General features: G+C 39.9%; 1 protein-coding gene across 1 annotated transcript in view; it reads right to left on the minus strand.

Moving 5' to 3' along the window:
- Positions 1-18622, minus strand: part of LOC123516842 (serine-rich adhesin for platelets-like) — a 39428-nt gene extending 20806 nt beyond the window's left edge. The window contains 3 exon segments of the mRNA XM_045276541.1: positions 13179-13327; positions 14555-14758; positions 15896-18622. Of these exon segments, the coding sequence (XP_045132476.1) occupies positions 13179-13327; positions 14555-14758; positions 15896-18584 (3042 nt within the window). The 5' untranslated portion in view covers positions 18585-18622.
- Between the last annotated feature and the right edge of the window lie 4647 nt (positions 18623-23269).

The following is a 23269-nucleotide window of genomic DNA, read 5'->3' on the forward strand; positions in this document are numbered from 1 at the left end:
TTTATCTGCCGCCTCATAAACCTTACCATAAAAGCTCAACAAGTTTGTAAGACATGACTTCCCCTTCGTAAATGCATGCTGTGTTTGATTTATCAAGCTGTGTTTGTCTAGGTGTTCCCTAATGTTTTTTGCTATTACTGATTCCATCAATTTACCCATAACTGAAGTTAAGCTGACAGGCCTGTAATTAGACGTTAGGGTTTTATCTCTCTTCTTAAATATGGGAACCACATTAGCTTCTCTCCACATTATCAATACCTCACCTGACTCCAGTGACATCCTAAAATGTGCCGCTAATGGCTCGCTTATCTGATAGAATACATGGTAAGTGAAAGGTAGATAAAAACATTTTGTTTATTTCTTTTGTGCAGTTCTTTAATTTTTTTTTTTTTTTTATGACTATTTTGATGTATTTTAATTTCTGTAGGGGTGACTTTTGGCATGCTGGAATGCATTCCTAATTATCACATGTTATAATGGGTTCAGTATAAGGTAATTTCAATTTGCGGTAAGGTTTTCAAGAACGCATGTGTACCATATAACGAGGACTTACTGTATTGTTGATTTTTACAATAATTGAAATCTGGCAACTCTTATTAGCAATGGGATTCACGTGACTTGGCCGACAAGCACAGTCCTGTAGAGGCAACCATGGGTGACAAACACCAGCACAATGCTTGAAGGGAGTACATGAGGTTTATGAACGTCGCTGTAAAGGTTGGTCTCCGTCTCCCAGATCACTATCAGAATCACTACTGGAGGCTTCACTTTCTTCTGTCTCAATAAAAAAATCACTGTCTTCATTTTCATCACTGTCCTCAATGTAACTGCCAAGTAACACTGACATAACATCACTCGGAGTACCGTTTCCTCCCTCTGGGTCACGGGGTTGCCACATGTCACCTCGAAATGGGAAAAGATGACCTATTGTGTGGGAACATGTCTCAAGGCTTGAGGAGGCGAGTGAGAAAAGTTGCGGATACCTGCACTTACCCCAGGACCAATAGTGAGGGGAAGAGATTCAAATGTTTAGCACGGAAAAATCATGATTCCCAGAACGATCCCCGCCTCTCCGCACACGACGCTACATTCGTTCCAAAACAATCACCGTATGTTAAGGATTAATTCATTCCAAATAGCTGTTCATGTATCAAAAAGTTTGACTATTGATACCTATAAATCAGGTAATTCGTTGTAGCAAAACCTCGTCAATAAAATTTCAATGTAATTTTTTTTGTAATTTTTATTTGTACATACTGTAAATGAAGGCTGGTGATGGATAACATAGAAGAGGAGGAGAGAAGGGTGGGGAGGAGGAGGGAGGTCAAGGAGCCTTTGTTTACAACCATGTGTGTAGAAGTTTGACTATCAGGTATTTTTGCGAGTATTAATCGAACTTTTATGTTCGAGTGTTGAAAAGTTTGATTATTAAGACATTCAAGTATTGAGTCTCCACTGTATACATACATACATATAAATATATATACAGTAAGACCCCACACTTGGCGAATTAATTAGTCTGGTGAAACTACCGCCAAATGCGAATTTCGTCAAACACGAGTTCTTTATACCATATAAATTGCCTAAAAAATGCCTCAATCAGTCTTTGGTCATTGCCCAAGTCCCTCTTTTGATCCCTAAAATACCATCTTTCGAGCTGAAATAAAATCTCTTGCCTTCACATATTGTAACACATGTACAAAACAGACCAATAAACAATAAATAAATCTAATAAGACATGATATAAAGGCTGTAACTCCCGTTTCTCCACCCTTTTCCCTCGTCCATTTTCATCCTTGTCTCCACCACCATTGTCCTTACCCAAACTGGTATCACCTCTTGCCGTGGTAGAGGCCATATTGGCAGTAAATCGCCAGAATTCGTTCTCACGCTGGTAGAACACAGGGTAGCACAAACAAAATGGCTGAGGGTTAATCTCACGCTGCATTCTGATAGGCTTAGAGAGAGGTCTGACATCACCGGAAAGCCACGTGGTTCACCGTGTGGCTGCCAGGGGACCGCCAAGTTTGAATTCAAATCACCATGTGTGCACTTGGTGGTCTGTGGCCACCCTACCACCAAAAGTGAATTTCGCCAAGTGTGTGTGTGTGTGTGTGTGTGTGTGTGTGTGTGTGTGTGTGTGTGTGTGTGTGTGTGTGTGTATGTATATATATATATATATATATATATATATATATATATATATATATATATATATATATATATATATATATATATATATATATATATATATATATATATATATATATATATATATATATATATATATATATATATATATATATATATATATATATATATATATATATATATATATATATATATATATATATATATATATATATATATATATATATATATATATATATATATATATATATATATATATATATATATATATATATATATATATATATATATATATATATATATATATATATATATATATATATATATATATATATATATATATATATATATATATATATATATATATATATATATATATATATATATACAGTAATACTCCACTTAACGAACAGGATAGGGGGTGTCAAAGCTGTTCATAGAGCGAAAATTCGTTAAGAGGATGTAATTTTCTCATAGGAAATAATGGAAATAGGGGGGATGCATTCTGGGCTGGTCAGCAACATACCATGAGAAAAAAAAAAAAAAAAAAAAAAAAGATATACACGTTTGGCAGCATATTGGGCCACCGATGTACCACTACTTTTACGATGTCATATGAGTCATTGGAAGTTAGAAGAGCTACGTACAAATTCTCTCACATTCTCGCATTTATGTTCACAAAATAACATTTCTATTAGCTTTTTACAAACCTTGTCCCCAAGAAAGGATTGTTTTGTAATGCATAAAGTGAAATCTTACATGGAATACCAAAAAATAAAGCAAAGATGAGATGAGCCACAGACGAAGCGAGAGACTCATTGCCACTCGGCCACTTCTTCTTCTTGTGACCCTTTTAGCTTGTGTGTTGTTTTTCCCCATGATATTTGTGTCTACTCCTCTCTTGCCTGCTATAATGGATATCATATCTTAGTATTCATATACGCTCATGCCACGAGGATAACCTTGACTCCGTGGCACTGAGTGATAGTGAATTACTAATGAAGTACAGCAGCATTTCATTACTAATTCACTATCACTCACTGCCACGGAGTCAAGGTTATCCTCGTGGCATGAGCGTATATGAATACTAAGATATGATATCCATTATAACAGGCAATAGAGTGGACACAAACATCATGGGGAAAGACAACATGCAGGCTAAAATGGTCACAAGAAGAAGAAGAAGCAGCTGAGTGGCCACGAATCTCCCGCTTCGTCTGTGGCTCATCTCATTTCTGCTTTATTTTTTGTTATTCCATGTAAAATTTCACTTGATGCATTACAAAACAATCCTTTCTTGTGGGCAAAGTTTGAAAAAAGTTAATAGAAATGTTGTTTTGTGGACATAAATGCATATATAAGACAGTAACCTCAGAGCAACCTGATAGCAACCTTGTCACCGTCCCTCCAAGCGTTCATAGATGCCATTTCGCTGCAAGAGGTTGCTCTAACATTGTTAAAGAATCTTGGATCCAGCTTCAGGAGCCCTAGAGACAGAGGCGGGGAGCCAGCCAATCACAGGGAAGCTGCCATGTTCGGTCCCTCACCCGGCAAATTCAAACCCAGAAAATTCGCTAAAACGGATGTGGTTGTACGTTATGTGGACTTTTGGTCTAACTTTATATAGTACGTTGAACCGGAAATTCGTTAAACGAATGTTCGTTAAGCAGAGTATTACTGTATTACTGTATGTATGTATGTATATATATATATATATATATATATAAATATATATATATACAGTCAGCGCCATAATACTTGGCGCGAAAATTGTGCGCCAAGTTTTCCTTCAATTTATTAAGTACCCCCTATAATCTTGGCGCGAGAGAGACGGTAAAAGGGGGCGGAGCTTAATCAGTTGAGTGAGTTTCAAGGCTGCTAGTCTGCCTCAGTCACTTGTGGGGAGTGGATTTAGTCTGTATTTTTATAGCGTCACGCGGTTTGCGACCTTGACCTTTGTGCCTTATGCGGGATATTGGGAGGAGGCAAAGACTTGACAGAAGACCAGATAGCTGCCATAACTTCCCTGAGCCTTGTGGGGAAAGCTAATAAGAAGATCTCCATAATAAGTAGAGTAGCATTGCGCTCCGTGCAGCGCTGGACCAAGAAAAAAAGGGAGGCGGGAGACGCTGATGTACCGCTTCACAAGAACAGGCCAGGAAGGCCACGTAAGAACTCACAGAGGACCCTCAAGTTACTCCAACGTCAAGTGGAACAGGAACCTTGAATTACTGCAAAAGAACTTAAGGAAAGGAACACGCAGCTTCTCGAAAACACCTCTGTTAGAACAATCCAGAAACGTCTTCGTGACGACCTTGGGTTCCAACATCGTGCCCCTCGAAGAAAGCCGCTGCTAACAAACCAGCAAAAGAAGAAAAGGGTGATTTTTTCAAAGAAATATCTCAATTGGGATCTGGAGAAGTGGAAGACTGTACTCTGGAGTGACAAAGCAACGTTCACGGTGACTGGCAACCGTGGGGGGAAGGTGAGGTTGCGGCGAGGTGCAGATCCCTTCCACCCCAAGTATACAGAGGGGACAGTGAAACACCCAGACAGTGTTATGGTGTGGGGTGCCTTTGGGTACCACGGGGCTGGAAAAATTATAGTGCTTCCCAAGAACCTTACAGTGAATAAAGACAGGTACTTAGAGCTGCTCACTGACCACCTTGAGGACTGTTTTACCGTCTGTCAAAGTGAAATTTTCCAGCAAGATGGTGCCCCAGCTCACACTGCCAAATTAATCCGTGAATGGTTTGAGTGGATGGGTGTGGACTATATCAGGGACTGGCCTGGGAACAGCCCTGATCTGAACCCTATCGAGAACCTGTGGGGTCTGATCAAACGGCGTCTAAGGGGACGTGACACCTCAACAGTCCCCAAGCTGGTTAAGGAAATAGAAGACATCTGGGAACACTTTGAGCCCTCACTCCTCCAGAACCTCGCCCTGTCAGTCCCCTTACGTCTAAAGAGCTGCGTGAAAAGAAAGGGTCACCCGACAAAGTATTAAAGTCTAGGTAAGTACCCCATAAATATCTCTAACCATTTGTGAAAGGGCGTCACGAAGCGGAAAATGTTTGGCGCCAAGTATTTTGGCGCTGACTGTATATATATATATATATATATATATATATATATATATATATATATATATATATATATATATATATATATATATATATATACAGTAAAGTCCCGGGTTACGTCGGTCTCGAGTTACGTCAAACTCGTAGTTACGTCAGTCCACTATAAGGCAATTTAAGATTAAAAAAATTGAAAATTTATAAATCGTAAAGTGCGGGATTTATTGTTATTGTTGGTGGTTGCCTGCCACACCGCCCGCCTCACGCTTGAATACAATAACACCCTGCCTCAGTTCCACCACACCATCGCCCCTGGCAAGAGTGTTATCCTACTTCTGCATTTACTGACTCAAGTTCTTAGTATCTTGCTCAATGGCACCAAAGAGAAAACTTCTTAGTGACAGCAGTGATGCTAAGAAAAGGAAAACCATTATGCTACAAGAAAAAGAGGACATAATTAAAAGACATGAGAAAGGAGGCAGCAGCTGTGTGTGAGGGAGGGAAGAAGAAAATGGGAAGCCCGTTACCATGACAACGGGGAGGTTGACGACCTTGAGGGCTCGCACACCCATCACAACAATAACAACTCCGGAGCCTTCGCCTGGGCCACACGACACTCGCAGCTGACTTGCACCGTCTGCGCCTGTCTGCTGATCCCTATTGCCCTTTCCTATTGCATTTCCTGCCCCGCTGCCCACGCTTCTACTCCCACCGCACTGCACTACACTCCCAGCTGTCCGCCCTGTGGGCGTCACAACATTCGACCTGCCCACCCTCCTGGCGGCCTCAGGCGTCCACCCCTCTCGGCAACCTGCAGTCCTTCGCGTTCATGGCCCTAATCAACAACAAAAACAAGCTTGTGTTTCATATTCCTACATAGTTGTAAATAATATAACAATATAACCTTTAACTTACCTGAATGACCATAAACAATGATTGGTTGAAAACTCCATAATATGCTTTGAAATGTACGGAAACTCGAGTTACGCACAAAATCTATTTACGTCATGTTTCAGGAACGTAACTCTGACGTAAACTGAGACCTTACTGTGTATATATATATATATATATATATATATATATATATATATATATATATATATATATATATACACACAGTCAAACCTCAGCTATCGCGACTTCGGCTATCGCGTTTTATTGCTATCGCACACCCATGAAAAGCTGCTAAAATTTCATTATCGCGACCTCAGATGCCTGCTATCGCGCGCCCCATCATGACGTCATGGAATATCTGAGCGCTCATTGGCCAAAACCGTCTTTCCGCCAAGATCAATTCGGCTATCGCATTTTTGGCTATGGCGCGGCTATTTCGGCCCCAATTGGGCACGATAGCTGAGGGTTAAGTGTATATATATACACAGGGAATCCTTGCAATTCAACGGGGTTAGGGTGGTTTTTCATTGGTCAAATCAGCGTTTATTCGAATCATGAAGCAATTTTTCCCATAAGATGCTTAAGAATTAGAGGGGATAGGGACCAACCTCCAGTCTAGACCCCCTCAAGACATCACTATAACCTATAAAAAACACTAACTTAGACTAAATCAGTACTATTAAAGGCTTTTGTTATATCTAATTTTTTTAATTAAACACATTAGGATGCTGTACAGTACATTTTTGGAAATAAAAACACTTGTAATGGTCTCGAGGTACTTGTCCCTGTTCTTCCAAATTGTTGATATTGTTGATCTAGGGACACCCATTTGCACTGTGAGCTATACCTGCATCACACTTTCTTAAAAGCTCAAGCTTATCTTTGAAAGGCAGGAAATTGTGCTTTTTAAGGGCTGGGGCTGGAGGTGATTTTCCGTCGTCTTGAGTCAGATGAAACGCACGTTTTCCTCTAGCTTCAATTTTTAGTCAAATTAAGAACTATGGTTTTTAATTAACACTTTTATAACAAAATTAATTTTCTTGTTAACTGGAATGTACACTAATGTATGTATGTAAGTAACTATAATGTTGATGATCTTAAATTTATGAAGGGAGGGAGAGTGGAGTGGGAAATACGCTAGCTGGCAACCTGTGGAATGTAAGCAAAGGGCGCATCATTGTACTGCATACAAAACTTATGTGCCACATTTCCACAAGGCTTTCCATTTTATCCATTGCAGAGTCACAACTTCAGGTGGTTCTTTTAGTTTGCAAGGAAGATATGATCTCAACAGCCTTCTTAATAGTCTGCTGACTTCAAAATGGTAGACAGTAGATGGAGTCAAACCATGGTGGGAAGCAATGCTATTAATTTTCTCGCCTCTCTCATGTCTGTGAATAATATCTAGCTTCACTTTCGAGAGTAAGAGACTTCCTGGTCTTCTTTGCAATGCTAGGCGACACTGCACGGCGTTTTGGTGGCATGTACAGCGAGGGAAGATGAGCTGCTGCTGACGCTGTTATTGTTTTGAACTAGGGGGAAGTGAGTGGTGCATGTTTTGTCCACGAGAGGCACTGGTGTATTCAAAAGCCTGTCGACTTGCATGATATGGCGGGGCTTTCAAACTTGGAAAAAATTACCCGGATAAAATTTCATTAAAGCGAGTTTGGTGTTCGTTAAACGAGCAGATGGTAGTAAAAGGAAACCTTCGTTGTAGCGAAATTTCTTTGTGTGAACCTTCGTTAAGCAGGGGTTGCCTGTACACACACACACACTTGGATTGTTTATATAACTCCAGAATTATTCTGTGCAACAAAATTATGTCTAAATGCTATTTTCTTTCTGGATGTTATCCAGTTTCACTAAAACTTTATTAAATCATAGCCTTTCTTTTTTGTACACATTCACTCCTCACCACAGCTGAAATTCTTAATTAAGGGCATGCTGCAGTCGAGATTTAATAAATTGTGACAAAAAGTCACTTATCTAAATTCCTGCAAATTATTGTAAGAACAATAATCAGAATTTATATGGTATATGAATCATGGGCATATGCACATGGCAATACAGTCATACCTCGCCCAACACGACAGTTACATTCCTAAGCTCGTCATATACGGCGAATAATAGGCTCTATGGGAAAATGGGGGTTACGTTCCCAGATTCTACCAAAAAAAAAATCTTTTACCAAAAAGGCTGAGGAAAAAAAAAAAAAAAAAAAAACATTAAATGAAGTACCAAGCACACATTTTATTTAATTTTAGTACTAGTACCGTATTTTACAGCTTACAAAACGCACTTTTTTCCTAAAAAAATACCCTGAAAAATACTAGTGCGTCTTCCAAAATGAATGTTGTATTGTAAGGCAACACCCAACCTCAAGTGAGCTTGGACACTTGACAGATAGCAACCTGGATTTGTATGTTGAGTCATTATATTATGATGTTAGCTTAAGTACTATTTAATTTATCCTTTTATATTATGTAAACTCAGTACTTAGGTGTTACAAGTATTTCCAATACCATAATCCTTCCTGCAGCCTACTCAGCGTGTGGAGAAAATGGGCCACTCCCTCATCTCATTGCAACACACACATACATGCACACGAATGCACACACATCATGCCAGGTGCCTTTATACTTTATTAATAGAACATCCAAATGGCTTATTCGTTCAAGCAAGAGTTGAAACTCCACTTGTGAATTATATTCACATTGATAAAGCCTGTGAAGCACGATTGCAAAATAAAACAAATACAAACTGCAGCACTGACGCGTTCGGTTTCGGCGATCGGACAAGTGATTCCATAATGTAAACAATAGGTCCAATACATGCCGTCGCCCGCCACTAAAACAGGAAGAGATGGACTTTCACTGTGTACATATTTACCTATGGTGTTTTTATTTACATAGTTTTAAATTTGTGGTGAGTGCTCCATCAAATTTGTAATGAGTAGTGAAACAATAGTGTCTTGCAGACTCCTTGCTTCTTATGTCTTTGTGTTCAGTGGTCGGGTATGTGGTGAATGTGTTCTTGTATGAGAATGACTTTTTTTTTCTTAGAAATTTCTTTCAAATATTAGGGTGCATCTTCCAAGATGCAGCATCTTTAGTTTATTTGCTGGTTGGAGAGGGCTTGAAATATGAAGTGATGGGCCTCTGACTGGCAGATGCTTCCATATGGCATAAGGTCTCCTTGTAGGGCAAAAGAAGCTCCTCAACACCCCCTCTTGAACTTAACGCTCCTCTCCAGGATGGGATCTGTTTCAGTGAAGAGGGATGTTGCATCTTCCATGACTTTCAGCAAATTACGAGGAGACGCTTGGGAGGGGAGGTCAAGTGCATCCACCAGGACCAGCAGGAGATTCAAATGGAGACCAAATCGTGCAATCGCGAGTCAAAGTCGTGCTCGGCAAAATATGGGATATTTTACTGATTCATGTATGCGCGAGTTTTGTGTTCGGCAAGGTATGACTGTATTCATTCTGATGCGTTTAAAGGGGCATGAGCGGCATACACTACGAGGTGGGTGTGGCACAATAAACACTATGTACTGCGGTACAGGGGTCCTCCTTTAATGCGCAGGAAAGGGACCAAGAAAATGTGCACATATATCGAAAACACACTAATGGAATAATAGAACCCTATGTTATACATAAATAAGACTGGGACTGGGACCCACCAAGATCCCTCTATAACTGCCCTCAAATTGAACATTCCTGAAACATAAAACATTATCATTCCACATACAACAAAGCTCTTACTTACATATAGCTGCTGGACAGTAAGCTTAAAAGAGAAGTTAGGGATCATGGGCTACCATCACAATATTAGACCTAGTACGAGGCGATGCCTGCTGCACTGTGTTTTTTATGGCATCTTTACATTTCATCATGTTACGCTCTGTGGACTCATTATCAGGGTCAAATCTGCCTACTTCAAGAAGCTTTTCACCTGCATAAACCTTGGCTATCATGTCTAGTTTCTCTTGAAGCAAAAATATTTTACATTTCTTGATAAGCTTGGTGTCTTTCACTATACTTGTAACACCCTTCTCTTTCGTATTTTTGGAAGGAGCCATATTCACATACATATAAACATTACAAAACTTAATATTGCGTATAACCAACCTACACGGGTAAAAAAAATATCATAATGCTTAGCAACCATGAAATATAAATCGTACCATAAGCAAGTTGGAACAAAGTGGCTGGACTAAAACAAACACGGCATAGAACCGTCTCATTGGTTCTCTGTTATGTAATGTTTAAGAGATATATATGGACATTTAATTATCATTTTGTTGTTAAAATATCATCTCATTTACTTTATTTTATTGTTTTTTGGTGGAAATGAAAAAAGTTTTCAGCAAATATATTTTGTTCTTAAATTAAAGTTTCTTTCAACACATGCACAAAGTCAGAAATTTTGTGCATTGTATGAGTGATGGAAACAAAGTGAGGGTGTGTATAAAGCCAGAAATGCATTAAACGCACTAAAAAAGAGCCTCTAAATATTGCCTGTTTTTCTTAATCATGCTACCACTAATATTGGGTCTCTGTGGTGAAGCTCCACCCCTCAAATCACTCACCTCCTTCCTGCCATGCCATATAGCAACCCCAGTGCAATAGAGAAAGGAAAAGGGAGAAGTTAAGTCACACTCCTGCTTACAGGGTCTCTACATTTTTTCTTCTTTGCTAATTTTTCTAAGTAGTGCAATATGGGGAATAATAAAATAGGCTACAGCAGCTGAAGATGTGATAGATGAAGAAAAAAGAAGAGAGAAGAAGAAATAAATGAAAAGAAGAGGGAAAACATGGCTCAGTGGCAGGTGAAGCTGAGGCATTTGGCATAGCAATGAAGGAGATTCTGGAGGGAAGGGACAGGAAGAGGATCTCACTTTCAATATCAATAGCAGAAGCTAAGATGAAATCAAGGAAAAGAAAATTAGAAAAATACAAGAGGAGGAAGAGAAGAGGAAAGCAGAGGGAGAAAAGTACATACTTGGAAGCGCCAATCTTGATTAGGACCAAAAAGTCTACTTGGAGAAGATGGTCTCGAGGAGAACGGGGAAGGTGCCTACTGAGGGTTACATTATATCATAATTCTATGAAACAACATTCTTAGGAAACCCACCAGTGAACTAAATCTACTGGCAAAGGCACAAAGAACCAGAGCCAGGAATTCTGGCTGTCACCACAAGGTAAATAGTTTCCGAAATGAAGTACTAAATATGGGAATAATTAGATCATTTTTTGAGAACAGTTTCTCTATAGATCAACACACAACATATAATAAATCTACTAATTTTGATAAAAACAATGTGGGTGCTGAACTTCTAAAACTTTAAAGAGCTTTATCTCAAGACATGATGTTTCAAGATATAAAAAAAACTGCATACAATCAACCATTATACATGCTGCCTTGAAACTTGGTGTACTTATTGGCAGGGATTGGGATAACATTTTGTCAGACCAGTTTTTCCCTAAAGTTATTAGACAGTTTTTGATGAGAAACAGCTTCTCATGCTGTTTTGATGATATGAAATGCAATAACATTAAAAAATCATATCTCATGATGCATTGAGAAATTGAAAGAAAAACATTCACTACGTTTCTTTAGGCATCTTTTAAGTATATCCATGTCAAAGCACATTTAAAAAAATTTAAAATAAGGCCTGTATGACATTTTGAATGCAACTTTATGCATGACGTCCTGACGTCATTACTCTATCACATTTATATTCATCAACATCAAAGACAACTGTTATCTGATAATATTCTAAAAATTTCATAAATCCTATAACTTTTTTCAAATTCATTTTTCCAATCTTGACTGCAGGATGCCCTTAACTACAGTGGAACCTTGGTTGCAAATCAAAATGTTTGTGAACCATTTTTCCCATAAGAAAAAATTAATCTGTTCCTGGACCCTATGGCTGCATTTGAAAGTGACTCAGCACATACCCTGCAGTCACTGCAGCAAACATCCTGTATCAAATGCTTTTGTGAACCTCTCAGCAGGAATAAGCAAAGGACTGTCGTTGCTATAGTAACAGTGTCTAACTGACAGTAAGACAGCACACACTGATATTCAAGATGATGTTTATCATGCATCACTATACGTCCTGGATGTGAGGTGCCTCTGTGTTGCAACCAGCTGCTGTGATGACAAATATGGCAACCTAAACAAACATCTTGCAGAATCTTGTGAAACACAAGACTTGTACCAGCAAAGCATTTTAGAAACAATTTTCCTGGTGTTCCACATTTATAACAAAGTTCTCATTTTCTCTTTTTCATCATGTGAATTGAACAGCAATATCATTTTCAAGATATTTTGGTGGTATGGCTTTTTTTATTTCTACTGTAATATGCTTGGGCTTCTAAACACCACTATCACATATACATTTCACTATCTTAGGAGGTATAATGGGGGCCAATGTAATGAGAGAGAGAGAGAGAGAGAGAGAGAGAGAGAGAGAGAGAGAGAGAGAGAGAGAGAGAGAGAGAGAGAGAGAGAGAGAGAGAGAGAGAGAGAGAGAGAGAAATTTACTGTATGGTACTATGAGAACAAATGACACTGCGACGCCATCTTGTGCCAGCCAACAATTCTGTTCATGGACCAAATTTTTGCTTGAGGACCAAGAAAATTTTGCTAAAAAACTTGATTTGGCAACTAATTTGTTCATGCACTGGGACGTTCTTGAACCAAGGTTCCATTGAATCTTCAATATTTTCATGATAATTTTCAATGCCTTTTAAAGCATTTTCACAAATTCTCAAGTAGCATAAAAAGTACATGCATAGATATATTCACCAATATACCATGGTGTACATGCTAACAAACTCAGACTCACAGGAGAGAGAGAGAGAGAGAGAGAGAGAGAGAGAGAGAGAGAGAGAGAGAGAGAGAGAGAGAGAGAGAGAGAGAGAGAGAGAGAGAGAGATGCAATAATAAATAGATACTCTGGCAGTAAAAAAGAAAAATGAGATATCTAACAAAATAAATAGAAAATTGTAAATTTACATCATACAGGTGAAATCATATATACCTTGAGAGATGAAAGTTTTGGGAAGTGTTTTGAGCAGCCCTTGATAGAACAAAGCCAGCGTTTGCCCCCTTGTGGCGAAGGCTCACACTGCAACAAGTCAATGTGAATGCCTAGTTCTTCTAGAGCTTTGTTGGCAACCTCATCTGACACTGCAAGTACAACAAGAAATTAACCTATGAAATATCAAACCCTTTAATATAGTCTCCTTGATGGAAACAAGATTGTGATTTATGTTCTTAGACAAGTTATTTCAATCTCCATGATATAATTTCATATCTTTTAGAACACAAAATGAAAGCAATTCCCACAAGATGAAATGAAGCTGACAATTTTTTTATGTATTTGGTGGATGAGCTTTCTCAAATCCCAAACTTCAAAAGATAAATAAATAAATAATCAAATAACAATGTAAACCTGGAACTTCTTGTAAAATGAGCAGAGGGTTAAAGACCCTAAAACATTATCTTGAAACCTGATAAAATAGTTATAACTCCATCACCTATGGTGCTGCATTTCATACCTCATGTCTGGAGTTCCACTCTCAGCAATGGCTTCTCACAGATGGCTTATGCATAGCTATCTTTTGGGCTCAAGGTTATAATGGACTGAATATTTCTGTATGAATTTGGAGTTTATCAATTTTCTTTTCCCTTTACTTTAAATACACTTCTAGTATTTAGAATGGTAAATAATAAAAACACATTAATTTAACCAAATAAATAGAATATTTTGTACATTTTTTTAAAAATAAAAACATGTTAATTTAGCCAAATAAATAGAGTATTTTGTACATTTTTGGGGGGCCACATCCCGCATCCCTCCTATTATCTATTGTTTCTTATGAGAATTACAAGTTTGTTTTACAATTTTGATATACGCGATGCCTCTTGGAACGCAACTATCGCATAAATCGAGTTACCTGTATATAAATAAATAAATAAATATATATATATATATATATATATATATATATATATATATATATATATATATATATATATATATATATATATATATATGAAAAATGGATCCCATTATAACCTCAAGTTCTGACTAAGCACAACACAGCAATATCATAGAGATTGTTGCCACTGCCATAACTGTTCTCCCTGTTTTGCAAGTCTGACAGAAAAGAAACTAAACAAATCGACCAGAAGGTGGAATTAATTAGTCATAAGAAGCTGATGCCAGAGAAAATCACCTTAGCCTATATGTCAGAGGGAAGATTATCATTAGGTCCCAAGATAGTTTTGAGCACTGATAAACAATACACCAAAGTTTACTTCACTTAACATTTTTCAAACAAAAATATCCATTAATTTGAAGATATGATGCTCTCCAAAGGCTCAAACAAACCTAGAAAACACTCAACTCACCAGTAGACATGTCTAAATTTTCTTCACTGACATCTTCATCACTCTGATGATTAGCTGAGGATGATGGTGATTGGGCTGAAGTCTGGAGAAGATCTGGTGAGACCAGTGATGAAGCCGAGAGCTTATCAAGAACAGAGGGAACAGAGACCATAGTAGGTGGAGCACCAGGCCGCAGAGAGACCCCAACACCCTCTGTCTTCACAGCTGCAAATCAGTAACCAATGGAGACATCACTACATATACCTAGTGTCTGAAGAAAATTAAGCTAGTATGTATTCATTCTTTAGTCCCTCAAAATAGATATCAAAACATAATGTTCATTCCATAACATTACCATGCTCTCACTCATCTTATGCCTAAACCAGAAGTAAATTTGTACTCCTCTAACTTATCATGTAGTACTTTGAGCACTAAGGTGCTTTAGTGCACCTCACCCTACGATGATTCTAATTTCATATCATTGAATTCAAAATTTCACCCACATCATATACTCGTACATCATAGCACTAACTTTGAAGCTATGACACTGCACAATTATTTATGCAAGTCACCTTTGATACAACAATTAATAAAACTATGTAATTTAGTCTTCTATATATGACAAACAAACTCTCAGCACTTACCAATCTGGTAATGCTTCCCTTTCTACTGCAACTGTTTTACAATATCGAAGGAAAAAAAGTCACCTAGCCAATACAAAAGGTTATCTGTAAGATTTTTCCACAAGCTATCTACTCTCTTTCTCACAAATGGTTCATTTAAGAGTTTTTAGTACAATTGGATAACTGCTAACACATATTATCCAACTGCAAATTACTGATAACATAGATGAATTATTTTACTCCTTTTCACATTGCAATGCAGTGGACTAGGATCCTAACATGGGGATGGGCTGCAATAAGTCACAAAATCTGTAATGCAAAGCAGGAAACACTAACATGTGGAGACGATGTGGACCACCATACCACTCACAGTGATGGCAGTGAATGTGCCACCACACCACTGCCACCACCACCATTACCACCCTGCCAGTGACAGCAATGACACTGTGCTGCCACCACCACCACCAACATTCTGCCACCCATAGTGATGGCACCAAGTGTGCCACCCCCACCACCACCATTCTGCCGTCCTGCCACCAACAGTGATGGCACCAAGTGCAATTAATTTTATCTTAGGAACTTTTTCCAATTTTGGAGTCATAAAATATATTAGGCAATAAACACGCACTAACACCAAAAAAATAAAAACTTCAAATCCAAGAAAGATCGTAAAGAAAAGAAACTCTCAAAATCAGTTAAAAATTCACTAAGGACAAACAACAGTTCACTTGATACTTACCATGAACCTTTTCCGGAATGGCTGGCTGAGCAAAGCAAGGAGTCTTGGATTCTGGTCTAGCAGATGATGCACTTTCCCCAGAAACTTTCTGTGGAGCAAGACCTGATACTGCACCCTTGACTGTGGTCAGCACAGCACCATTCACTGTTGAGGCAACAGATGCCGGGATGATGACTGGGCCTGGTGTGGGTACTGTAGTGAGCAGAGGGGCAGTGCCGATGATTGTTGGACGAACACCAACATTGGAGGAACTACTCGTCACAATGCGAGTACTCCCGCTCTGAATGGTGGAGGTGGTAGAGCTAGAGACAGCCTGGCGGAGTAGTGCCAGCTGTCCTTGCTGAGAGCGTGAAATTGGTGCCTTGACCTCCTGGAAGGCCTGATTGATTTCAAAATTTTGTGGACCAGAGATAGACTCTTTTGTAGAGCCCTTACCTGACCGCACAGCCCCATGTTGGTGCACTTCTTGGATGAGCCGGTGGGCTGTGTGGGCTGACCGCAGCAACTGCTGTGGCGTCAGGCCAAGGGGATCAAGGTGAGGTTCTCTGATACTGGACACAGCACGCACCAAGTCGCAAGTGTTAATCTTGAAAACAGTGTGTTCACCATTGGATGAGACAATACTAACCGAGGTGAGGTTGGCACGACGGTCCACAGTGATGGTGACATTGGCAGTACCTGGTTTGTGTTGCACAGGAATCATCTTGACAGGTGCAAAGGACAGTGCAGAACCTTCCTTAGGAGCGGGTCCTCGCTGTGACCTGGCCTGCGAGGTCTGGGAGAGTGCTGGCTGGCTTGCAATGAGTGGCCGAAATATAAGTGCTGGCCTGGTGGTGGTGGCATTGGTGGCTGTGGTAGTGGGCAGAGGGGCTGTAGTAGGGGTAGCAGAGGTGGAAGTCACTGGATGACCAATTCTCAACTGTACCATACCCACAGGAAGCTTCTTTAGTTCCCTCCGAGTTGATCCTCCAGGAATCTTGAGCAGCCTCTTAGGAGCAATGCCTGAAGAAGAAGTGGTAGATGAGGAGCAGGATGAGGATGAGGAGAAAGTAGTTGAGGTTGTGGTGGTAACAATGGTTGATGTCAGGGTGGTTGTAGTGGTGGTGGCACCACAAGTAGCTGTCACTGTGGTGGCAAGTAAAGGTGTGGTTGTCTTGGACACCAAACCACTATTTATGTTCAGCACTGGCAAGGCCTGAAAGGAGGTTGTGACTGCTGTAGTTGTTGCTATTGTCACTGGCTGTTGCAGTGATAGCTGTTGTACTTGCTGCAGTGATTGTTGTGGTTGTGGAGGTGGCGTGGTGGCCAGAACAGTCTGTGGGGGTGGCATGGCAATGGTCACAGACTGACTAGAAGTGAGAGAAGCAGAAGCAGCCTTCCCTAAAGGCTCATCTCGGGGCTCTAATTTTACTAAGAATGTTCCTGGAGAAACACTCCTCTCCAGCCTGGGTGCTACCTTGCTCAGACCCTCAAGAGAATCAGTCTCAGCCCCTGGAATCTCCAGAGTGTCGTTGGAAGCATCCATAGCTAGGATGCTGGACAGCTTACTATCAATTTCATTACTTGGGCTGGCTAACAGATCTGGGGGCATTGCAGCCCCATCATCACCTTCTTGCCTCCCAAAAGGCAGAAAAATAAGGTCTTCCTCCAATGAGCTTGGAACTGAGCCACCACTTCGCTGGGATCCACTCTTCACAGGAGCTTCATCAAAACCCAAAGGCCGACTGGCCATGTTCTCAATTTCCTGTGGACTCATGAGCTTAATGGGCTGGATGCTGCGCACCATTAGATCTAGATCATCAGAGGTACCATGCCCACCAGATCCTGGTGCTGCTGCTGTCACCTGAGGACTACTGACTGGGACACTGCATTCCATCACCTCGTGGAGAGGTGACTCTGCCTCCCCTACTCCTTCCTGGCTGGCAAGGCCTGCACCATCCTTCTTTTCAGAGGTGACAGCTAACAACAATTCCTGGGCCTGCCGTGCCCATTCCTCATGTGCCCCAGGCAACAGTAACTCTTCAAACAAGCCCCGATCATCCCCTGCTAAGGATGGCAAGCTTTCCACTTTGCGGTTACTCTGACGGCGATTGGGATCTGTTAACAGCAATTCCTCAAACAGACCTTTATCTACCTGCATCAGAGTCTCTAGCCTCTTGGTGAAACTGCTCCGCCTACTTCCACTGCTGCCAACAAGCCCCTCCTCGGAAAAAGAGAACTGGTTAAGCATCACACTAGAAGAACCGCTGCCCTCACTGCCCTCTTGTCCTGCCACCTGAAACTGTCCACTGCCCTTCAGGTTTAGGAAGTCGTTGACATCCACCTCTGATGACTTGATTTCGTGGTCGAAGTCAAAGCTGGAGAGGCTGTCACTGCGGGTCTTGAGCCACTCCTCGATGTGCTGCAGGTCCGCCCCGAGGTCAGAGGAGGGGTCAACATCGTCCTCGGGTGACCTAAGGATCCCGTTCATCACATTATCCCCGTCACAATTCCCCATCCCTTCGCTATCACTAATACTGCCGCCATGTTGAGCGCTTGTGCCATTACTTAGGGTGGACGTCCTGGATAGCTGCGCCACGCCCTGCCCCTCGCCGCCTGCCATGTCACTCCCCCCATTCCTGAGGACGAGCACACGTGTACCCTCGCCAGCTTCGTCGCGTGAAATGTTTAGGGTTCCGTTGTGTGACATGTGAACCCCCGTCTCGGCGCCGCCTGTGGGGCCCCCGCGAGAACAACGATCAATGAGAGGCTCGCAGGCTAGCCACCCCCATGAGTGGCGGCCAGCCACGGACACGCCTACACACCCAGAGCGAGTCTACCCCGGCCAGGGCTCAGTGCAGGCTCTCACGCTAGCAAATGCCTTTGTTTACGTTCTGGTACACCCTTTACTATTCGTTGTCATGGAATGAAAATACCCAGGTAATATCTAGAGGTGCATCTGAAGCCAGAATGCATGATACCTGTTTGCAGTGATTTCACTTAGAGCAGAAGTCCTAAGTACATACTGATGAATGAATGATGAAACGAGTTTACAAGCTAGTGCATGTCAAGTATTTTATAGTCGTTTTGACAAAGGTTTTTGGCAAAATTTCAATCTCCCAGGAATGATACGATTATTTCTGCATCTCTTCACTATTTCTTATATTGAGATTAAGGTTCTCCATATATTTTAAATGTTGACAAAGAGTATGTTATGTACTGTACCTAATCAAAGGATTTGTTGTTGCACCAGCATATTACAATATATATATATATATATATATATATATATATATATATATATATATATATATATATATATATATATATATATATATATATATATATATATATATATATATATATATATATATATATATATATATATATATATATATATATATATATATATATATATATATATATATATATATATATATATATATATATATATATATATATATATATATATATATATATATATATATATATATATATATATATATATATATATATATATATATATATATATATATATATATATATATATATATATATATATATATATATATATATATATATATATATATATATATATATATATATATATATATATATATATATATATATATATATATATATATATATATATATATATATATATATATATATATATATATATATATATATATATATATATATATATATATATATATATATATATATATATTATTGCGAAGGTGTATTGCAGCAACCTCCCAGATATGTACGTGTGCCTGTGTGAGTGTGGAGCAGCGTCATAAGAGAGTACATATGGGTAGTACATATGAGTACATATGTGCAGGCTTTAGCTAAAGGGTGAGCGAGGTGTTGGTTGCTCGTGTTTATGAAACTGTCACACCTTAATGGAAGGGACGCTGAGCTAGGCCTCCATGACGGAGGAGATGTGACCCCGGAGGTCACGGGGAGATAAGAGTGTGTGTGTGTGTGTGTATGGGTGAGGGCACTGGCCAGCCCTGGGATAATTGTCATACGGTACCGTGTAAATAAGGCATGCATGTGTGAATTGCTTGTAGCCAGCATTATCAGGGATATATTGGTAATTAGCGGTTAAGGTAGATAGCGTTACCTAATAAGCTGAAATAGACTCGTAAGGACATTGCCTGGCAGGTGCGACGGCACAGGAGGCGTGGTTTGTGGGGCACTGTGTGGCACCGACGAGGACAGAGGACAGGAGTGTAGCAAGAGACCTCGAAGGAACAAGTCGTACTCTGGGGAGCAGTCAGAGAGTGAACGAGAGACAGAGAGACAGTGAAGTGCCTGACGAACTAACAAAATGTTACCCGTACTTTGTTGCCGCCCCCTGCCCCGTCTTGTGTGCCGCCACAACCTGTTCCCGGTGACTCGTGTATAGCTGCTGTAATATAGAGAAATAAGGAAGAGGTGTTTCCTTCTCCCCACTCTGTGTGACTGAGCTGAGTGAGAGTGGGTGCTATAGAAGCAGACAGCCAGGTCTGAGAGAGCAATCTGCCCGCCGCTCCACCCCAGCAGCGCCGCGCCACCCAGGTAAAGTCCTTCTCCCCGACACACGCCCCCGAATCCCGAGAAGATTGTGAGGTGTCCCCTCCCTGAAGAAGCTGAAGGAGGGTCGCAGCAATATATATATATATATATATATATATATATATATATATATATATATATATATATATATATATATATATATATATATAAAAAGGCCCTCTTAAACTGCAATTTCCCTAAAAGATTAAAGATCAAGAAATAAGGATCTAGCCATAAGACAGGGACAATGTCTTGAAACCACCCTCTTAAAAGAAGTCAAGTTGTAGAAAGATGAAAATATAAAAGCAGGTAGGGAGTGCCAGAGTTTACCAGAGAAAGGGATGAATGATTGGGAGTACTAGTTATATATATATATATATATATATATATATATATATATATATATATATATATATATATATATATATATATATATATATATATATATATATATATATATATATATATATATATATATATATATATATATATATATATATATATATATCTTGCGATAGGAGTTGGACAGAATACGATTGATTGATTGATTGATACATTTATTGTTGAATTAATAAATAATTACAACAAAGGAGGAGGATGGGCCTTGCCACCCCCACCCATCCCCTGGGCAATGACTTAAGGTTAAAGTATCACAAAAATAACTCTGGACAGTATATATAGCAAGAATACAAGTATTTCAATCAATAAATACACATATTGCACACCTTATTGCCTAAGACATCCTACAGTCTGGGAGCAAACTGAGGATATTCCCTGAATATATCCCTGAGGGTGGCAGAGTCTAGGAGATGGTCAATGAGGCTGTACAAGTCATGCCGACCTTGTGGCCTAAATTTAGCAATGAGAGGACATTCCATGATATAGTGACGCAGTGTGTGTCCCCTTGGTGCACCACACAGCACACACCAGGAGAAGCACTGACTTCCCAAAAGTATTTGTAGCCTAATCTGAGCCTCATTGCCACCCTGTCATGTGATGCAGTGTGTCTCACATAGCTGTAAGCACAGCTTTGGGAGACACGTGCATAGTGAAGACTAGTGCTACTGCCCCTATGGCAACAAAGCTCCAACTGATCACTAATGCTACTTTGTACAAAGTCCTTAATGCTACTCTTAACATAACCCAGAGTGTACTCAGTGCCAGGGTCCACTGTGTCATCTTGTAGGGCACACTGAGCAAGGTGGTCTGCTTTTTCATTTAGCGGGATACCCACATGAGAGGGTATCCAGATGAAATGGACCGTGGCTCCGGCACCTTCAAGGGCGTGGATGAGATCAAGACACTTATTAACTAGATCACAGTCCATGGGGGAGGTGGATTGAAGGGCGTACAATGCAACCTGACTGTCAATAAAGAAATATACATTCTTATGGAGAGGCGCCACAATGTGGAGCGCCTCCAGAACAGCATACAGTTCTAGTGGAAGACATGGGTGCAGGGAGCCGCCTGGAAACCTCAGTGTCAGTGTAAAGACTGGCAGAGATGTAGTCACGGATGAACAGCCCACATCCAGACCTGCTGCCATTGACTGACCCATCACAATAAACATGCAGTTAGCAAGATCAGTAGAACAGTTAACATGAAAATAGCGATAAAAGATGGAAGTGATGCAACATACTGTCATTCCGGCGGTGAGAAAGAGGGTGAAGACAAGTTAGTCAGAAGAGGGGAGTTGATGAGACGAAAAGCTTTTGATTTCACCCTATCCAATAAAACTGTGAGTGGAGCTGGCCCCCACACAAAAAAAAAAAAAAAAAAAAATGCGAAGAGTACTTCATACAGAGTTACCTAGTAGTTGGAGGGGCGAGAAAAACTGGCGGAGACGCCGCAGAACGCCTAACTTCATAGAAGCTGTTTTAGCAAGAGATGAGATATAAAGTTTCCAGTTAAGATTATGAGTAAAGGACAGACCGAGGATATTCAGTCTAGAAGATGGGGACAGCTGAGTGTCATTGAAGGAAAGGGCCGGGATAGTTGTCTAAAAAGTTGTGTCGAGTTGATAGATGGAGGAATTGAGTTTTTGAGACATTGAACACTACTAAGTTTTCTCTCCCCCAATCAGAAATCTAAAAAATATCAGAAGGCAGGCCTTCTGTGGCGTCCCTGCGTGATCCGATATATATATATATATATATATATATATATATATATATATATATATATATATATATATATATATATATATATATATATATATATATATATATATATATATATATATATATATATATATACGTGTGTGTGTGTGTGTGTGTGTGTGTGTGTGCAGGGGCCCTTGGCAAGAAGAAACATGGGGGCCCCCGGCCCAGAATGATGAATGAAGTTGAGGACAACGGATCAGTAAATAAATATTTTGTTAAAGAATTAACATATGAGATAAATGATAAATAACATAAATAACAAACTCAATGCAAAACTTACACACACTATATGAATGACAGAAAAACAAACATGACCGAAATGTACAAAATTTTAAATATGCAATATCAGCCATCCCTAGAGGCCCCCACCAACTCGGGGCCCTAGGCAGCTGCCTATGTTGCCTATCCCATTGCGACGCCTCTCTGTGTGTGTGTGTGTGTGTGTGTGTGGTCTAATGGTGGACTTAGCATTAAACAACACTATAGGCGGTTGCCTAGGGCCTTGAGTTTCTGGGGGTCCCATGATACGCCTTATATTGATTGATTGATACATTTATTGTTGAATTCATAATAATTACAACAAAGGAGGAGGATGGGCCTTGCCACCCACCCCCCGGGCAAAGACTTAAGGTTAAAGTATCACAAAAATAACTCTGGGCAGTATACACAA

Source organism: Portunus trituberculatus, chromosome 41 (assembly GCF_017591435.1).
Source record: "Portunus trituberculatus isolate SZX2019 chromosome 41, ASM1759143v1, whole genome shotgun sequence".
In the NCBI taxonomy this organism is placed as follows: Eukaryota; Metazoa; Arthropoda; class Malacostraca; order Decapoda; family Portunidae; genus Portunus; species Portunus trituberculatus.